Genomic DNA, 21,579 nt, shown 5'->3' with positions numbered 1-21,579 from the left:
TTGGCTAGCTCCTCTGAACAACAGTGTCCTGACGAAAGAGAACATTTTCTATGCCAGGTGAAATCGCGCATCATTAGCTCAACATTATGGCTGTATCCAAATAAATGTCACTAGAAAACAGCTTAAACAAATGCAAATGCAGCTACTTTGTTGTTATTCTGGCTGCACTGTTTCACGTGACTGTAACTTAGCCGTAGTTGGCTAGCTAGCAAGTAAGGGATAAGAACGTTGCCAGCCAGTATGGCAATAGAACATTTAGAACGAACGACTGGGTACCATCCATAGATACATATTGGCACGTGCCAATACACCAGCTTCTCAGGCATTATCACTTAATTATGTCATTGTGTTGTGCTTTGCATAGTGAACAATATGCAATTGTGAAGTCGTGTTATGCACTACTCGAGTTACTGAAGGCAAATCCCTAATTTTTCATGATCTATTTTTCCTTTGTAATATTCAGCAATAATGAACATTCATCACACATAAAACCCCTGTAACAATAAAATACTCCTCAGTTGGAACAATAATGTACCCATTGTGGGCTAATGTCATTACACTGTCATGCTGGCATATCCCCCTTTTCAGTGGTGACTTAACTGTGCCTAACATGATCAAGCTTTCTCTTTTCATGCACTTGGAGCCATGGAGGGGGAAATGAGATCCAGAGGCACAGTACCAGAAGAAGAGAGCCCAGAGAACCCCCTCCCCTCCAAGAGCCCTGGTGGCTGGTGGCACGCTATGTAGGATCTGGACTGGCACAGCTGAACTCCATTGCCGTCATTACACGCCACCCCAGCAATGTATGTCTGACATGAAAGCAGCCTGATGGACACTAACAGCCTGTGACCACCTCCAGAACAAAATGTAGCTGTCACGATCGTTATAAGAAGCGGACCAAGGCGCAGCGTGGTAAGCGTACATTTTATTTAATTAACGTACTTAACACAAAAACAACAAACCAAACGATACGTGAAGTCCTAGGTTAACACCAAAACAAACCATACGGAACAAGATCCCACAATAAACAGTGCCAAACAGGCTGCCTAAGTATGGTCCCCAATCAGAGACAACAAGCAACAGCTGCCTCTGATTGGGAACCACCATGGCCAACATAGAAATACATGAACTAGAACAAAACATAGAAAATAACACATAGAAAATCCACACCCTGGCTCAACATATAAGAGTCCCCAGAGCCAGGGCGTGACAGTACCCCCCCCCCCCCAAAGGCGCGGACTGCGACCGCGCCAACCAAACACAAGAGGGTAGGGGCCGGGTGGGCATTCCGCCTCGGAGGCGGATCCGGCTCCGGTGTGGAGCAGCTGACCGGTGCCGGACTAGGCACCGGTGGAACAGGCACGGACCGTGCCGGACTGACGACGCGCACCACTGGCTTGGTGCGGGGAGCAGGAACGGGCCGGACCGGGCTGGCGACGCGCACCACTGGCTTGGTGCGGGGAGCAGGAACAGGCCGGACCGGGCTGGCGACGTGCACCACTGTCTTGGTGCGGGGAGCAGGAACAGGCCGGACCGGGCTGGCGACGCGCACCACTGGCTTGGTGCGGGGAGCAGGAACGGGCCGGACCGGGCTGGCGACGCGCACCACTGGCTTGGTGCGGGGAGCAGGAACAGGCCGGACCGGGCTGGCGACGTGCACCACTGTCTTGGTGCGGGGAGCAGGAACAGGCCGGACCGGGCTGGCGACGCGCACCACTGGCTTGGTGCGGGGAGCAGGAACGGGCCGGACCGGGCTGGCGACGCGCACCACTGGCTTGGTGCGGGGAGCAGGAACAGACCGGACCGGGCTGGCGACGCGCACCACTGGCTTGGTGCGGGGAGCAGGAACGGGCCGGACCGGGCTGACGACGCGCACCACTGGCTTGGTGCGGGGAGCAGGAACAGGCCGGACTGGACTGTGGAGACGGACTGGAGGTCTGGAGCGAAGAGCTGACACAACCCGTCCTGGCTGAATGCCTATTTCTACACACTCTGTGTGAGGCATCAGCACAGGACGTACAGGGCTGTGCACTCGTACTGGCACTACAGCACGTGGCACTGGCGCAGGATATCCGGGACCGAGGAGGGGTCCTGGAGGCCACGAGCGTTGAGCCGGCACACTCCGTCCTGGCTGCATGCCCACCTTAGCACGACACGTGCGTGGTGCTAGCACAGGACATACAGGACTGTGCCGGACCACTCGCGGCACAGTACGCAGCTCCGCATAACTCGGAACCAGCCCAGTCTCACGCTGCCTAGCCTGAGTACAGGGAGTTGGCTCTGCTCTACCTCTAGGCTCCGCCAACCTCCCTTCCAGCCCCCCAAACCTGGTGGCCTCCTCTCCTAATCCGCCGATACATCCTGTAGCTGCCTCCAGCATCCCCGTCGTCCATGCCGTGTGCCCCCCCCCAAAAAAATTATTGGGGTTGCCTCTCGCCTGTCCGACGACGGCCCGGTTGGCGCCGCTTCTCCTCTCCTGCCTGGGCATCCTCCCTCATCGCCCTCCGGTAGCGGACGGCCTCCTCCTCTGTGATTCTCCCCCAACTGAGGAGGACATCTACCAGAGTAACCTCCTGTTCCTTACCCGGCGTTTGCTCCTGCACACGCTGCTTGGTCCTATTTTGGTGGGATCTTCTGTCACGATCATTCAAGGAAGTGACGGACCAAGGCGCAGCGTGGTAAGCGTACATTTTATTTAATTAACGTACTTAACACAAAAACAACAAACCAAACGATACGTGAAGTCCTAGGTTAAACACCAAAACAAACCATACGGAACAAGATCCCACAATAAACAGTGCCAAACAGGCTGCCTAAGTATGGTCCCCAATCAGAGACAACAAGCAACAGCTGCCTCTGATTGGGAACCACCCTGGCCAACATAGAAATACATGAACTAGAACAAAACATAGAAAATAACACATAGAAAATCCACACCCTGGCTCAACATATAAGAGTCCCCAGAGCCAGGGCGTGACAGTAGCACAGTGGGCCTGGGATTCTGGGAGGGAACAGAAGCCCTCCCCTGGGGGTTACCCACACGATGGAGGGGGAGATTCAATGTATATTTCTCTTTGGCCTTGCTGCTTGTATCCCCAACAGAACAGATGTAAATACTGTATAATCAGAAACACTTAGCCAAGCCATAGTGTGCACTGTGCAGTGGGTTAGAGAAGCATGCAACCATATCAGTCGTTAGTGTACAGTACATCCTACACTACCAGTATTCCTCATCTCTAGCTCTGTCTATAGATGAACCCATCCACTCCCATTGGAGTCACTTCAGGACATGAAGATCCCACATCTTTTACGATGGTGTTTTGGGACAGAGTACATCCTCTACACATTACACCAATTCAGCTCCAAACTGCTGCCAAACTTCAGCTCGGTTCCATCCAGGAAAGCTGGCAGGCAGACGGGTGCTCTCTTTTCCGTCCATGCAGCATGCTTTTGTTTTGTTTTTAATGAAATCACTCCAAAGATGTGGAGCTGTTTCCCTGTGGACCATGGCGTACTGTAAAAGCCCTCCAGGCTAGTTTCCATGTCTAGAACATGATTCCACAGAGCATGGTGCCAAAGCCTCAGCAACCACTGGCTTACAGCAGCCATTTGGCCAGACGTCATTAGGACAGCAGACATTAGGCCAGTAGACATTAGGACAGTAGTCATTAGGCCAGTAGACATTAAGACAGTAGACATTAGGACAGTAGACATTAGGCCAGTAGACATTAGGACAGTAGACATTAGGACAGTAGACATTAGGCCAGTAGACATTAGGACAGTAGTCATTAGGACAGTAGTCATTAGGACAGTAGACATTAGGCCAGTAGACATTAGGCCAGTAGACATTAGGACAGTAGACATTAGGACAGTTAGGACAGTAGACATTAGGACAGTAGCCATTAGGACAGTAGCCATTAGGACAGTAGACATTAGGACAGTAGACATTAGGCCAGTAGACATTAGGACAGTAGACATTAGGACAGTAGACATTAGGCCAGTAGACATTAGGCCAGTAGACATTAGGACAGTAGACATTAGGCCAGTAGCCAGTAGGACAGTAGACATTAGGACAGTAGTCATTAGGACAGTAGTCATTAGGCCAGTAGACATTAGGACAGTAGAAATTAGGACAGTAGACATTAGGACAGTAGACATTAGGCCAGTAGACATTAGGACAGTAGACATTAGGCCAGTAGACATTAGGACAGTAGACATTAGGATAGTAGTCATTAGGACAGTAGAATTAGGACAGTAATCATTAGGCCAGTTTTCCCTATTCATGGAAAAATGGGTTGGCTTTAGTATTGCTCCATGTTTGATCAAGCATTAAATCTACATGGATTTCTAGCTGATTCTCAGTTGTGTGGTTTGAATACAAATTAGGATGCACCTCACTCATGCAGCCAGATATAGGACGATGTACTGCATGTAAGATATTGGACCCATTCACATAAACCAGAGTTTGACTGTCTCTCTTCCAGAGCTGCACTGAAGTAACTCTCAAACTTAGTAACTCTCAAACTGAAAGTGTTTAGTCATTTTTTATAGTGACAAGACCTGTTAAGTTTACAACTAGAGTCATGTCATATTTATGTTAGCATTACTAAACGTTGGTTTCTACATGCATATTTAATGTAAATACTTCTTATTTCTCCACTGATTAGTGGAAGCCTCCACTTCTACTGGAGTTATGTGGGCAGTGCCAGGCTACACACAAGGGCACCAGTCCAAATATCTCCATAGTTATGAGTGGACTGATAACACTGAGACTTCCTCTGCATTGCTGTGCTTGTACAAGAAGACATAACATAAAACATTATGCTACTAGAGTACACCTGTCATCCAACTGAAAGTGATGGGAAGAGTTGTTCAGGCTTGGTCTAATGATCTGGATCAAAATATTATTTAGGGGAAAGCTTGACCCAGATGACCTCTTAATCATAAGTTATATTTTCATTCAGATAAATTACACTAAATCAACAATAGTGTAACAGGCTTGTCCTTTACATGACATAAACCCACTGAGATTTAATGTATAGGCAGTATTGCCCATGCAAGGGTAAACATAATCACAGAAGTGTGGAGTGTACTGTAGCACTCACCTGGCACATGATATCCCATGTTGTACCCATTGTAGTGATTATATCCATGGAAGCAGTTAGGCATATAGCAAATCCTTCTATTATAGCGGTGGTACAGATTGTTAGCACCCAAGACTGGGTCAATATGAGCCACAAAACACCCCACGAGGAGCATCAACCATCCTGACAATGCCATGTCCAAGAACTAGCATACTATATATTCTTACAGATAGAAAAAAGGTATTTATGCCCAAAAAATGCTAACATAAGCCCACATGCAATTTACAAAATGACAACTACAATACTGTTTGAGATACTGTAAAACAAGACATGAATATACAAAAGAACTAAACCCTGTTTAGATTTTTCATTTCAGTCACATCTTGTGTAAAGGCAGAACAACTTCTTGCTCCCTCTGATTTCTCCCCCTTCACTCTATATCTCTCTCTTTTTAGTCTCTCCCTCTCTCTCTGCCTACCTCCTCCACCATGTCTGTCTCCCATGTCCAGGACATTCAAGGCCCTCCCCTCCTCCTCTCCTCCACACTCTCCTCAAAGTAGCCCACATGCTCAAGCCTATAATCACACATGCTACTATATTGTACCATTGGAAGAATGATATCGTATTTGACAGAAATTACATTATTGTGAGTGTTAAAAAGCCTATATTTAAAATGATAGTGATTTAGGACTATAGTTGGCAATACTTTCCTGCCACTTCAAAGGCTGATGTATGTGAAAGAATTTGATCGATTTATAGGACATGGCATGCAGGTACTAGAAGAAATGTGAAAAGATTTATTATAAAATAGCTAAACTTTTTTTGGGACATAGAAATGTAAGAAATAACCGCCAAAGTACAGTATAGCCAGATCTGATAAGTGCCAAGGGTACAATTTTATATTTCGAAATCAAACATCAGAGAGAAGAATGAATCTTGCAGTGACCCCATCTACTCAGGAGCTCAGTGCAGAGTCTCTCATCCCTTGCCAACACATACATTTAAACAGTGGAGGCTGAACCATGACAGGTCTTCATTGGGTTGAAAAAGAATGCATGAACGTGGTCAAAAACGATTGTCACGGTTTGTACAAAAATGTCTTATATAAAGAACTGTAAAGAACTCTGAAGCTGGTATGGGGTTCATTTCTGCTTATGCATTCTCGTTTAGACGCCAAACCCACCACTGGTGTGCGTGGCCAAAGAGTTCTATTTTCATGTCATCTGAGCACAGCACCGGTTCCAATCCAAGTGCCAATGCCGTTTAGCAAATCCAGGCATTTACATTTGTTGGATAACATGAAAATAGAGCCCTTTGGCCACACACACCAGTGGTGGGTTTGGCATCGAAATAAGAATGCATAAGCAGAAGAAGAAAATAAAAACATACATACAGTAAAACATGGTGGTGGATTTTTGATGTTATGTGGCTACATTTTTGCTTCCACTGGTCCTGGGGCCCTTGTTAAAGTCAACGGCGTCATGAACTTTACCCAGTACCAGGACATTTTAGCCAAAAACCTGGTTGGAAGCTGAAACTTGGCCGTAAGTGGATCTTGCAGGAAGACAATAACCCCAAGCACACATCAAATCCACAAAGAAATTGTTAATTGGCCACAAAATCAACATTTTCCAATGGCCATCTCAGTCTCCAGACTTGAACCCCATTGAAAACCTGTGGTTTGAATTGAAGAGGGCAGTCCATAAGTGCAGACGAAGGATATCAAGGATCTGGAAGGATTCTGTATGGAGGAATGGTCTAAGATCCCTCCTAACATTTTAGAAAAAGTTTTAATGCCGTTATCCTCACAAGGTGAGGTATTGCTTCTGGGTTTTAGTTGTGATGGACAGGCCTGCCACATCTCAGACAGCTCAGCACCATCTACAGAGACTGTCAGTCATACAGTAGGAATGCACTCACCATCCCTATGCTGTTAGACATACCATACACATACTGTATCTTCCTACATCCATCACACTGCTGTCCACACAGGCACTGAAAGCAGGCTTTTCAGGTTTTTAAGTTCAGTAAATATTCTGAACTTATTACTGAGCTGATATGTTTTTGTCCATTAGACATCAGAGCAGATGTCCATAGAGAGTCGTATTACCCCCAGCTGTGATAACATGCCTATTAGCAGTCTTAATAACCACAACATAACCTCTTTAAAAAAGGGTTTAAAAAGGGTTCTTCGGCTGTCCCCATAGGATTACCATTTTTGGTTCCATGTAGAACCCTCTGTGGAATGGGTCCTACGTGGAACCCAAAAGGGTTCTACCTGGAACCAAAAATGGTTCTTCAAAGGATTCTCCTATGGGGACAGCCGAAGAACCCTTTTAGGTTCTAGATAGCACAAGTCTTTTCAAAAAGTGTATCATTATTGGCTCCTTCAGGTAGCATTCAGGCTGCACAGCATTCCAAACAGGCTTCTCCTCAGGGCTGGGTATAGCTACATATTGAATTATCACTCCCATCAAGCTGAGCTAAAACAAAGATCCTTGAGTAAGTGATCCTTGTCAATGGAATTTTAGATCTGTGTGGCTTATTTGTCTATTAGACTTGGGTTCAAGCAGTATTCGTTTTCTTTCTTTCCTTTGGTGGTAGTGGTGTTGATGGTGGTAGTGATGGTGGTAGTAGTGGTGATGGTGGTAGTGGTGGTGTTGATGGTAGTGGTGATGGTAGTAGTGGTGGTGGTGGTAGTAGTGGTGGTTATGGTGATAGTGGTGGTGTTGATGGTGGTAGTGGTGGTGGTGATGGTTGTGATGGTGATAGTGGTGGTGGAGGTAGTGGTGGTGATGGTAGTAGTGGTGAAGGTGGTAGTGGTGGTGGTAGTATTGATTATAGTAGTGGTGGTGATGGTGGTAGAAGTGGTGATGGTAGTAATAGTGGTGATGGTAGTAGTGGTGGTGATAGTGGTGGTAGCGGGGATGGTGGTAGTGGTGGTGTTAGTATTGATGATAGTAGTATTGGTAGTGGTGATGGTGGTAGTGGAGGTGATGGTGGTAGTGGTGGTGATGGTGGTAGTGGTGGTGTTAGTATTGATGATAGTAGTGCTGGTAGTGGTGGTGGTAGAGGAGGTGAGGAGGACTTACCTTGGCAGGTCTTGCCGTCGTCCTTCAGCTGCTGACCAGATTGACACCTGCAGTAGAAGCTGCCGATGGTGTTGCAGCAAAGAGCCTCACAGCCTCCGTTAGTCTCCTCACACTCATTTACATCTGACAGGGGCAGACGGATCAGTCACACAGTAGCATACTTAATGGTACCAATGTAACAGTAACATCAATAGAGTACAACACTGTAGGAGACACAGTGCTTCTAAATGGCAGAGCCACAGTCATGACAAATAACCATGAATTCACTAGTATCATGATTGCTGAGGAAATAAGACTGGAGAGTGAGGAATAACCTAGAGGAAATGAAAGCTGTGTTCGTTGTCCTAGAAATTAGAAAATATCTGATGGGTTAAGAGTATCTTTTTGTTTAACTAGATTGGAAAATTACACATCCATCATTATATTTTCCCCTAAAGGGACATGCCAGAACACCAGCTAGTCTCTTGGTAAAGCCAGTGGCTAACTAACTTCCCTCAACCACACAAGTAGAAAAATGCTTTTTCTTTCATTTCATGTCAGATAGAGTTTAACTCCAATGTCTTCCAGGGATGAGTTTGGGTCTGGTTTGTGAGGTTTGGAAGACCTGCTTCAATGCTCACGGAAAGTCATGACAACACTTATCAGACCATGAGCAACAGTTTCCATTTTAGGCTTCCTCTATCCAAATGTCCAACAGCATGAGGTGCAGCTGAATAGCACAACAACATATTCACTCTCCAATGTAAGAAAACTGACTCTCTCTGTAATCCAACGTGGCACATCAGATGTGTCTAGTTTGACTTACCAACCTTATTGTGAGTTTTCATGCAACTCAACTCTCTGAGATTTGTTTCAAATATGTGTCATAGTTTGAATGTAACCACAAGCTTCCAAGACACCATCTTGATAACCATAAAACCCCTGCCAGCACCTTCATCAGCACATTAATAAAGCACACAGGCCTTGTGTGGGTCAGATGAGAGAAACTCAGAAATTCAGCCAATAGAAACCAGAGAACCAGATAGTCTGCCAATCACATCATGGCTCTGCCATGCCTCCTTAAAAAGCAACCATGTTTCCATATCATCTAAATCCCATACACAGCCTGTCAGAGCTGTCATTCAACTGACCACATGTTTTCTCTCTCCACTTCACTGTCTACACACACTGACTCAGTTCCTGATCAGGTGCTGACAGAAACCCAATGTATCTTTAGTTGGAAAAGTGAACATCCAAAGGTCATAGAAATACAGTACAATCAGGGTCTTGATGACTGTAAAGTAATATAACTGTCTTCAACATCACAGGACTGGTTTTCATTCTCCATACCCACTGAAGGAATGCTACAGTGCTATGAAAGAATGGATGAGTGGGTGACGAGAGAGAAAGGGGGAGGAGGAGGAGGAGGAGGAGGGTATTTACTTGGCACTACTGATCATTTCATAGACCACTATATGTCCATAAACAGAGGAGAGTCATGGAGCAATTCTGGGACTGCCAGAGGAAATGGAGGTTAGTTGTTTTCCTGTTTCAGTGTATTTTTAGTGCATTCAGCCACTGCCAGCACTAACCAGCCAATTACAGACCTGGTATTTCTCTCCTAGTTTACAACATCTGGACATGTAAATGCCAAAACATTGGGCTTTATGTTTCCCATTCACCAAACATCAAAACAAATGCCTCTTCTGTAGTTTAATGAAAAGTTCTACAAAGCACATAAGGTGAGGATGATTTTCCACTTAGGGTAAAATTCCAGGGGAATAACACATTCCTGTCCCCTGCCTGTGCACAGAATGTGACCTGAATGTGACCTGCAGATCAAGGACATGACTCCGGGGCCCTAGGGGAGTCCTGGCTGTTTTCATGTCAGTTTGTACGGGGTCAGGAAGAGTAGGGCTGGGGGGCTGTATCCCCCCATTGAGGACACACACCTGAGTGGCTCCCAGGTTTCATGCTGTGTCAGGGTCCCGCTCATGTGTCATTCTGCTCAATGGGAAGCAGGAATGCTGAACTGCTATGGATCAAGTTCCACAAGGTCACAAGCTTTCCTGTCCTCACAATGAAGACAGAATGGAGAGGGGAAATGCTACTAGCACTGGATAGAAATAAACAGCCCCATAATAGATATTAACTAGAGTATGCTAAACAAAAATGAGAGATATATCCTAATTGTGAATGAAAAATGAGAGAAGGGAGAAGCCAAGATGTGTCTATGGGAGAGTTACATCACCAAGAACAATGATAAAGACTCCCTCTGTGTCAAAACAGGTTCCCACGATGATTAACCCAGTGACCTCTGAAATCATGAGTGGGTCGCCTGGTGATTGGTGCACAGGCTACACCCACACCTGATTCCAGGGGACAGCAGTGGGATGCTCTTGTCTCCAGTACTGGTACAGGTAACCTCAATCCACATTGAACCCACATTACATCTGCATTGTCCTCCAACCACTTCATCCGTATCTGGTACAAGAAAACACAAAAGCAATGGACTACTGTCCTGCACATTTTCTTACCTTTTAATTTCAAGAGTTAAGTTGAAGACTAGCTACTTTTTCTATACCCCTGATATCTGTCATGGGGACAGACAGGGATAAAGTATATTATAATTTCACCAGATTAGTTACTCTGATGTTGGTGTGAGTTGCAGTAAGCCCTGTTCCTCAAGTAAAATGTCAATATCTCCTTCCATCCAGTCCCTGGCACTGTGTGGACCTCCATAGAGTCAGAGCCACCAGCCACACATAGCCTCACTCTATTATATTACTGTAGGACAAGCTGCCAATGTAAAGGAAAGGGCTGTTTTGCTTTATTAGTATTTTCTCTCAGGAGGTAATTGGAACGCTTCATTGTACATATCATGCACACTGAGCCAACATAATTGTACCCTATCTCAACGCTCTGTAAGACAAAGCAGGCTGTCTGAGGGCCCAGAGGCCTGGCCCAGCTTGCCCACGCTCCATGCTCCAGGTCAGGGTTAGAGGCTGGAGGCCTGCAGGGCTGGAGCTCAGGGCCAAACGGACTCAACAGGCAGGCAGGCAGGGAGGGAAAAATACACAGCTATAATTACACGTGATGGATGTCTGTGTATAGGTGACCCGGAATGACACAGTCTCCTTGGGCTAATGATGTAGCGTGACATGGAATCTCTGGACACCAATACCCCAAAGCTAAACCCAGCCTCAAAACATCCAGCCTGTCTAGTCAGAGGATTCTGAATCCTCAGAAGACCAGTCCACTGTCCAGAAGGGTATCAATAAACCTCTGGTTCTGATGCACAGGAGCACATGTACGTGTGTATGTCCACAAGCACACACACACACACAAACATACACATACACAAAGGCCTGTGTTCTCTGCTCTAGCTGTCTGTTTAGCTGGTTCTGATCAGAGCTGTCCCTACACAGTGGGAAGGCCTTAGGTGAACTGTCCATACTATGGTCCATACCATATAACGTTTTAACAGGCCACCAACTGGACCTCCAGTGAATCTGTCCTCCATATACTCACAGCCCATTTATTCTTACTGCCAGCTGCTGGCACTCACACAGCAACCCCCAGTAATATATCATATCACTGAATGTCTGCCCTTTCACTTTGTTCAACTCAGCAGGATATCTATACATTATACATATATACAACCACAAGCCAGGACTCACATTATAATTAATGCTGCTTTGTCAATTACAACTAAAGTGAAAAAAATTAACAATAACAACACATCAGACAAATACAAATTGTGTATTTCCCAGGAGTGGACACTCTGTTCCGAAACAAATAGCAAAAAAGAACAGAAAACAAACACTGTTTAACTAATAGCTACATTAAAAAGTGCTTTGTTATGACTCTGCCACATGTAAGAACTGGGTCACATTCCTGGGATGTATTGTGTGACCTCCTGTGATAAGGACTACCGCCACTGTTCCCCTGGGGCCTGTGTTAATGTCTGAGTAGGACCGTAGGGGTCTAACACTAACACAGCACCATACTGCAGCCTGATCCTATCTTGGTCACTGGCTGGAACATTAGAACATTGATCAACAGGAAGCCACAGATAGCCCTGGTCTGTTTCCTCTTAGGGTCCAGATCTAAAAACCTGCTGCTTTCATCTGCTTGACTGGGGTCCACTTCTTGTCTGCCAGAGCTGCATTCACCAGGGGACAAGCTAAGGTGAAGCCTGGGACACCAGCTCATAGGCCTCAAAAAGGAAAGGTCTGAGAGGCAGGATATTAAAACTGATGATGACTGAGGAGATTGGAGAGTTATCCCTGAACTAGGTCAAGTATTTGAACAAGATGGTTTAGGAATGTTGTTAGATCATGTTAGGTATGACCATAACTTAGAGTGGAACTGACAGCATTTTAGCAACATGAAATCTTATTCAAATCTGTTCATATACACCCCCAGGAAGAATATGACACTTTTCTTTACATTTTCTGACAAGCGAACACTTAGATATGGTCATTTTCATGTGTTCATAAATTCTTAGAATGTTTGGTTATTACGTATACTAAGATATTTGTGAAAATTCTATAGCAATATAGTGTGGGAAAGCGGCAGTGCGTTTGGACAATTAATAGACACTGCAGTAAAAAACCTAATAAAAACATCTGTCTCGTCCAGGACCGGAGTCTACGCAGGCCGGTGCACCATAGCCAATCAGAGGTACAGTAGGCCCATATGCAAATAAGCCATTTGCCACAAGGTCCTGCCATAATTCACTTTGAACTGGACTGTGTGTTTACAGGCAGTTGCAACAGCGCGACATTAGATCATTAGAACGCATTCGGCAAAAGCCACAAAATAGACTTGAATGGATTTCTGCAAATATGTAGCTAAATACCACAGGAGTCCGCTTACATTTGGGAACTTTACACTCCTATTGATCAAACCATAAAAAGGTAGGCTATCTTTCCCTGTATGCACATCAACAAGATCAACAACTAATGCTAGCCAGAGCAAGATTAGCTAAAATCTAAGGAAGGAACATTAGATAAACCCTCTCAAACTTTTTCAGCTAGTTTTTCAGAATTTCACGGATAAACGATGGGGAATAGCCTGCTCGTCCTTCTGCAGCTTGCCTGCCAATGCATGCATTGTCCTAACCAAGCACCCAATCTACATTCCATGAGACTTGCAGGGCTTGACATTAACCTGTTTATCCACTTGTCCTTCAGACACAGAGGTGACTGAACATGTTGTTGTGTTGTGTAATGCAAGAAACCACTTTACAAAATACAATTAATTATTATTCCCTTACCATTATTACAGAGAAACAGACAAATTATGCTACCCTCTGCCTATTGGCTACTTAGCTTCTTCAAGCCTGTCTCAAAATACAACACTGCTCCTTTAAGACAAAAAAAAGCTCTTTACCTGACTTGATTTTCAAAGATGTCTAGAAATGTACAGGTTTTGAGCTCTTGTAGGAAGCAACCACTCCCCTATTGTTGACTACAAACTATCTATAACTGGGCTAATAACTAACTAGCAAAGGATATGAACATAATGTGCACACATGGCTACATGCAGATCTTACTTTGATCTCAAAACAAGTGCATCTACTCAGGACCACAGCTGTAAACACAGTCCAGTTCAAAGTAAATGGCTCAGATCCATATATGTCAATGGTCTATTTGTGTATAGGCCTCCTGCAGCTCTGATTCGTGATGCCGCACCGGTCTGTGTAGAGTACTGGTGAGTCTTGTGCAATAAAATCCTACTCCAATGGGTTGTGCCTACAATAAAATAATTTGTGTAGTTTGTTTTGTTTCGGTATGTTGCATTGAAAGTGGCTAATATTGTATTGATTCGATCACAATTGCCATAGTAAAGGGAAACGTTGATAGTGTTAACTAACAGGGAAGACTCAGTCGTGGGGGAGGTGCACGGCAGTCTTGGCTACTGCACTCCCGCGGAAGCCCGCAGTTTAGAAGAAACATTGTTCATGACTAACTATTACTTTTTTTGCCTACGTTTACTGACACGGTCATATTCAGCCGGTCTTGCGCGTTCGTAAATTAATCAGTTACTCTGCGCTCTGGCACACTCCCTTACGAAAAAATGATTGCAGTCAAGAGTGCAGTATAACTGCAGTACACTGAAGTGTAATTGTAGTTAGAGTAGAGTATAACTGCAGTATTTATTTTTATTTTTTATTTCACCTTTATTTAACCAGGTAAGCCAGTTGAGAACAAGTTCTCATTTACAACTGCGACCTGGCCAAGATAAAGCAAAGCAGTGCGATAAAAACAACAACACAGAGTTACATATGGGGTAAAACAAAACATAAAGTCAAAAATACAACAGAAAATATATATACAGTGTGTGCAAATGTTGCAAGTTATGGAGGTAAGGCAATAAATAGGCTATAGTGCAAAATAATTACAATTAGTATTAACACTGGAATGATAGATGTGCAAGAGATGATGTGCAAATAGAGATACTGGGGTGCAAATTAGCAAAATAAATAACAATATGGGGATGAGGTAGTTGGGTGGGCTAATTTCAGATGGGCTGTGTACAGGTGCAGTGATCGGTAAGGTGCTCTGACAACTGATGCTTAAAGTTAGTGAGGGAGATAAGAGTCTCCAGCTTCAGAGATTTTTGCAATTCGTTCCAGTCATTGGCAGAAGAGAACTGCAAATACTGTGTCCAAAATAATGTGCATCTCTAGCTGTGTAGCCACCAAAAAACGATACTAGGGGAAAAAGTCAGTCACTCACCCACTCCTACAATGCATTTACAATGACATGATATCCTCCTAGCAGCTAGCTAACTATCGAGCTAACGTTAGGCTTTGTGTTTTTAGCTTGCTACATAAATAGATACGCTAGCATATTAGCCACGTTATGACTGACTTGTGATCATTGCCCTTGCTAGTTTGATTGTATTGACATTCCCAGCCTTAGTTACATTCGTCCGTTTTTCTCCCAAAATATTGTCATTGAAACTGTAACAGTGCATCCTGAATGGAGGCAGCAAACAATGTACCAGGCCAGCTGTGATTTACAACCTGATAGCAATATTTTTTGGACTACCAAGAAATGTATTAGTGATTTATATTAATCATGCATTGAACTGCATCCATCTATTCTGCCAACAATGCCTTAGTGTAAGTCATGGAATATTAAGTCAAATATAACCTCGTGCAGTAACTGCAGTCGACTGTAGTCTTTTGGATGCAGTAATTGCAGAATAACTGCAGTTACACTGCATAATTACTGCAGTAAAACAATTTTATTTTGGACGAAGTATTTGCAGCATACTGCAGTTATACTGCACTCTAAATGCAATCTTTGTTTGCATTTAGCACTCCAGACACCTTCATTACTATGTTGGAGATCGAATTTGAATATTGAAACAATGTTGCAAATGTCGGAGAGACAGACAGCAAGGTTTATACAAATCTCCGCTGTTGAAAACAAAATGTTAGTTTAAAAGAAATGTGAGATAATGTCTAGATGCTTTTTATAGTGGAGATCAAGTTTATAAATTGCCTGGCTGGGCTGATGAGAGAGCGGATTGCGCAGTCAGATGGAACAGAGTAAATAGGCATTTTAACATCATAGATTTAGCCGGTGGTAACTTGTGGAATAGACACCGGCTGGAATGCGGTTTTAACCAATCAGCATTCAGGATTAGAACCACCCGTTGTTTAATATCTGATAGAGAAACAGCACGGATAGCACATCATGCAATGCAGCCACCACAGATCATTCTACTCTCTGCACGCGCGCCCTAGTTTGGTGCTTGTTGACTGGGGTAACCATAGTTACCTAAAATAATACAACTTTACCACTACAGGAATACATGAAAATTACAATGCACAATATACTAATAATTTCACAAATGTACCTGATAGAGAAATATCACGTCATGCAAGAGATCACAGATCATTCTACTCTCTGCATGCGCGCTGTACAAAATACATAAAACACCCCCAGACACAGTGAATAACCAGCTAGCATTTGCTGAAATTATATTAGACAAAATGCATCACAAATATTCAAAGGAAACACCACATCTCATGTACAATATTCCACAAATGTTTACAAACAAATTTATATAACTTGTACATTCTGCCCTTCGGAGTATAACAATTACTTTTGATGTACAGCTAGTTTGGCACTTGTTGACTGGGACGATTCTAACTCAAACACCACCCTTTGTAAGCAAGCCACGCAAACCAGCCAGTAAGATTCCATGTTGAATAGGTGAAGCCAAGACAAAACCAATTGGCTTACAATAGAGTGGCAAAGAGAATCATCAATAATAACTCTGTTACACCTGTTAGAACACATACAGTATGTGGACACCTGCTCATCGAACATCTCATTCCAAATCATGGGCATTAATATGGATTTTGTCCCGCCTTTGCTGCTGTAACAGCCTCCACTCTTCTGGGAAGGCTTTCCAGTAGATGTTGGAACATTGCTGCAGGGACTTGCTTCCATTCAGCCACAAGAGCATTAGTGAGGTTGGGCACTGATGTTGGGCGATTAGGCCTGGCTCGCAGTCGGCGTTCCAATTCATCCCAAAGGTGTTCGATGGGATTGAGGTCAGGGCTCTGTGCAGGCCAGTCAAGTTCTTCCACACCGATCTTGACAAACCATTTCTGTATGGACCTCGCTTTGTGCACGGGGGCATTGTCATACTAAAAAAGGAAAGAGACTTCCCCAAACTGTTGCCACAAAGTTGAAAGCACAGAATATTCTAGAATGTCATTGTACGCTGTAGCGTTAAAATGTCCCTTCACTGGAACTAAGGGCCTAGCCCGAACCAATGAAAAACAGCCCCAGACCATTATTCCTCCTCCACCAAACTTTACAGTTGGCACTATGCATTGGGATAGGTAGCGTTCTCCTGGCAGCCGTCAAACCCAGATTCGTCCGTCGTACTGCCATATGGTGAAGCGTGATTCATCACTCCAGAGAACGCGTTTCAACTGCTCCAGAGTCCAATGGCGGCTAGCTTTACACGACTCCAGCCGACGCTTGGCATTGCGCATGGTGATCTTAGGCTTGTGTGCCATGGAAACCCATTTCATGAAGCTACCGACGAACAGTTCTGGTGCTGACCTTGCTTCCAGAGGCAGTTTGGAACTCGGTAGTGAGTGTTGCAACCAAGGACAGATGGTCCCGTTCTGTAAGCTTGTGTGGCCTACCACTTTGCGACTGAGCCGTTGTTGCTCCTAGAGATTTCCATTTCACAATAACAGCACTTACAGTTGACCGGGGCAGCTCTAGCAGGGCAGAAATTTGACAAACTGACTTGTTGGAAAGGCCACGTTGAAAGTCACTGAGCTCTTCAGTAAGGCCATTCTACTGCCAATTTACATTTTAGTCATTTAGCAGACGCTCTTATCCAGAGAGACTTACAGTTAGTGAGTGCATAAATTATTTTTTTCTCATACTGGCCCCCCGTGGGAATCGAACCCACAACCCTGACGTTGCAAACGCCATGCTCTACCAACTGAGCTACACGGGACTATACATGTTTGTCTATGGAGATTGCATGGCTGTGCGATTTTATACACCTGTCAGCAACGGCTGTAGCTGAAATAGCCGAATCCACTACTTTGAAGGGGTGTCCATATACTTTTGTATATACAGTGTGCATCATGACAGATTTGCCGAATATCCACTTTGTTAGATCAGATTTTTTTGAATGGGCGCCAATGACGGCATTCTTTTTCTATCCCCCACGGTCTGCGTTCCATTGATCTCTTTACCGCATGTATTCCACGAAGTCAACAGGAACTGAGTGACAACTAACCTAAATGGTTTAGCAGGACACCCATTGTGACCTTTGACCTCCAGTATAAGTGACCCCTGAACTGTTTATTGTAGAAGACACGTTTCCTTTTCCTATCCAACCGTGTCAAAAGGTTGCATGACAGAAATTCCGAAAAATATTATGAACTTCTTAGAACTCCACATTCACCAAACAAGCTCAACCTTCACAAACTCAGCAAATGTCAATAGATTGAAGTTGCCTACAATAGGACTTCACCATGAACCAATTCAAAACATACAGTGAGGGAAAAAAGTATTTGATCCCCTGCTGATTTTGTACGTTTGCCCACTGACAAAGAAATGATCAGTCTATAATTTTAATGGTAGGTTTATTTGAACAGTCAGAGACAGAATAACAACAAAAAAATCCAGAAAAACGCATGTCAAAAATGTTCTGAATTGATTTGCATTTTAATGAGGGAAATAAGTATTTGACCCCTTTGCAAAACATGATTTAGTACTTGGTGGCAAAACCCTTGTTGGCAATCACAGAGGTCAGACGTTTCTTGTAGTTGGCCACCAGGTTTGTACACATCTCAGGAGGGATTTTGTCCCACTCCTCTTTGCAGATCTTCTCCAAGTCATTAAGGTTTTGAGGCTGACGTTTGGCAACTCGAACCTTCAGCTCCCTCCACAGATTTTCTATGGGATTAAGGTCTGGAGACTGGCTAGGCCACTCCAGGACCTTAATGTGCTTCTTCTTGAGCCACTCATTTGTTGCCTTGGCCGTGTGTTTTGGGTCATTGTCATGCTGGAATACCCATCCACGACCCATTTTCAATGCCCTGGCTGAGGGAAGGAGGTTCTCACCCAAGATTTGACGGTACATGGCCCCGTCCATTGTCCCTTTGATGCGGTGAAGTTGTCCTGTCCCCTTAGCAGAAAAACACCCCCAGAGCATAATGTTTCCACCTCCATGTTTGACGGTGGGGATGATATTCTTGGGGTCATAGGCAGCATTCCTCCTCCTCCAAACACGGCGAGTTGAGTTGATGCCAAAGAGCTCCATTTTGGTCTCATCTGACCACAACACTTTCACCCAGTTCTCCTCTGAATCATTCAGATGTTCATTGGCAAACTTCAGACGGGCATGTATATGTGCTTTCTTGAGCAGGGGGACCTTGCGGGCGCTGCAGGATTTCAGTCCTTCACGGCATAGTGTGTTACCAATTGTTTTCTTGGTGACTATGGTCCCAGTTGCCTTGAGATCATTGACAATATCCTCCCGTGTAGTTCTGGGCTGATTCCTCACCGTTCTCATGATCATTGCAACTCCACAAGGTGAGATCTTGCATGGAGCCCCAGGCCGAGGGAGATTTACAGTTATTTTATGTTTCTTCCATTTGCGAATAATCGCACCAACTGTTGTCACCTTCTCACCAAGCTGCTTGGCGATGGTCTTGTAGCCCATTCCAGCCTTGTGTATGACTACAATCTTGTCCCTGACATCCTTGGAGAGCTCTTTGGTCTTGGCCATGGTGGAGAGTTTGGAATCTGATTGATTGATTGCTTCTGTGGACAGGTGTCTTTTATACAGGTAACAAGCTGAGATTAGGAGCACTCCCTTTAAGAGTGTGCTCCTAATCTCAGCTCGTTACCTGTATAAAAGACACCTGGGAGCCAGAAATCTTTCTGATTGAGAGGGGGTCAAATACTTATTTCCCTCATTAAAATCCAAATCAATTTATAACATTTTTGACTTGCGTTTTTCTGGATTTTTTTGTTGTTATTCTGTCTCTCACTGTTCAAATAAACTTACCATTAAAATTATAGACTGATCATTTCTTTGTCAGTGGGCAAACGTACAAAATCAGCAGGGGATCAAATACTTTCTTCCCTCACTGTATATCCTAGTCCCTTAGTGTCCAAGTACAGACTAGCCTATATCAGTACTATTCCATGTTTCAATAGTGTCTTTGTTGGACGAGTTATGACAATACATTTTGTTTTAATGTTTCCTTGTAACGCCTCCCTGCCAGACTGCTGTCTCGCTGCTATCTAAATATTTAGAGAGAAAGCTCAGCCAAGCATACAGACAAAACGCCGGAAAACCTAAAGGGCGCAGGAAGACCCTCTCACCTTCCGTTTCCATGGACACTCATATACAGGTGAGTCCAGAACTGATATTTTGGCCAAGGATGGATGACAGTGTTTTGATACTGATCATCACATCGACACCAGCTAAACCAACCTGACACTCTAACCCATTGTTACTAGCTGGTGTAGACAAGAGATGATTAATGAATGTCTGTAATAAATATCAAGGATTAAAGTAAGCATGGAAAGAGATGTAATCCACTGGACACAGATGTCAATTCAACGTCTATTCCACGTTGGTTCAACGTAATTTCATTGAAATGACGTGGAAACAACGTTGAATCAACCAGTGTGTGCCCAGTGGGAAGAGATCGAGAAAATAGTGTGCTCTGCATTTCTGATCAGCATAGATGTATGGATACCAATTCCATTTAAGAGGTTGATAGAATATGCTATGCATAGCATAGTACAATTCAGAAGAGGTGAAACACTGCCCCCTGCTGCTGGCCATGGCCACATGTCTGTGGGTGATGGTGTCTTCAGCCTTGCAAGCCACCTGATCTCGCAAGCTTACATGGATGTTCACTACCCTGATATCAAAAGTAATCAGTCTGTTAATTAGAGGCTAGTGTCTTCCTGCAGTGGTGTTCAACTAGAAAATCCACAGTCAGCATAGTCATTTGGTGGTGACACATCCTGGTCGTAATCTTAATAGCCATCTTTGTTATTCTATTTGCATGCTTTGATAAGGAACACAGTCCAAAGAGACTACTGTTTGTGTGGGTGTGTGTACTCCATAAGATATTTTCCATAACTCATTCAGGATGGAAAAATTATAAATTAACTAGATAAGCCTGACAAGTTTAGAATAGATTATTTGTTTTGTTAACTGCTCATTCCTCTTCACAGAACAGTACAGCTATTGACTAGATAGCTCCATATCATTCTCTTAAACCTAAACACATAGAATGCTGTCATGGGCCCCATACCTGTCAGTGAACCAAACAGTTTAATCTATCGCTAAATGTTTCTATAATTGATTATATACATTTATGTTTTCAGCGCTTTCAGAAGACAGAATCACATTTCACTTATGCATTTCATTTAATTGAACATAATTACACCACAACACAATTTATCTTCAAAGTAGACCACACTCCCTATTCAAAGCGATATGTGAAGTAAATGTCTTTCACTTAGGTTAAACACATTGGCCTCTACTGACATGTATAAAACATAGGATCACACAGGGCAGCTAGAATGCTCCCATCTCTAATGGTATGTGATGACTTCCGAGTGGCACTTCTGGCTGTGTGTTCCCACTGAGGGCCTTCTAATTGTGGCTGGTTCCGCAGCTGAGTTGTTGCTGGATAGCACTGCCATTTGGATGTGCTGCAGCAAGCCTCTGATCCTTTGCCTTTTTCCCCACCAGGGCAGTTTAAAAATGGCCCGTTTACATTAGGGAACTCAACACACACAGCAAACAGTCATATGTGATACACATCTGAATCTACACTCAAGGACCACTTAATCTTCCACGAAGTCATCAAAGCTCTTGACAACATTGGG

At 44.1% G+C, this 21,579-nt stretch overlaps 1 protein-coding gene across 1 annotated transcript in view; it reads right to left on the bottom strand.

Moving 5' to 3' along the window:
• The window catches only part of LOC311138210 (uncharacterized protein), a gene marked incomplete at both ends in the record, with an annotated part of 109,141 nt that overhangs the window by 36,407 nt on the left and 51,155 nt on the right, over positions 1 to 21,579 (bottom strand). The window contains one exon of the mRNA XM_084172882.1: positions 8,177 to 8,299. Within this exon, the coding sequence (XP_084029008.1) occupies positions 8,177 to 8,299 (123 nt within the window). The remainder of the gene's footprint in view (positions 1 to 8,176; positions 8,300 to 21,579) is intronic.

This window comes from Coregonus lavaretus (genome assembly GCF_964263955.1).
Source record: "Coregonus lavaretus genome assembly, chromosome: 12".
NCBI classification, from domain to species: Eukaryota; Metazoa; Chordata; class Actinopteri; order Salmoniformes; family Salmonidae; genus Coregonus; species Coregonus lavaretus.
Note: the sequence above shows the minus strand (reverse complement) of the source record. Positions and strands in the feature narration are given on the sequence as shown.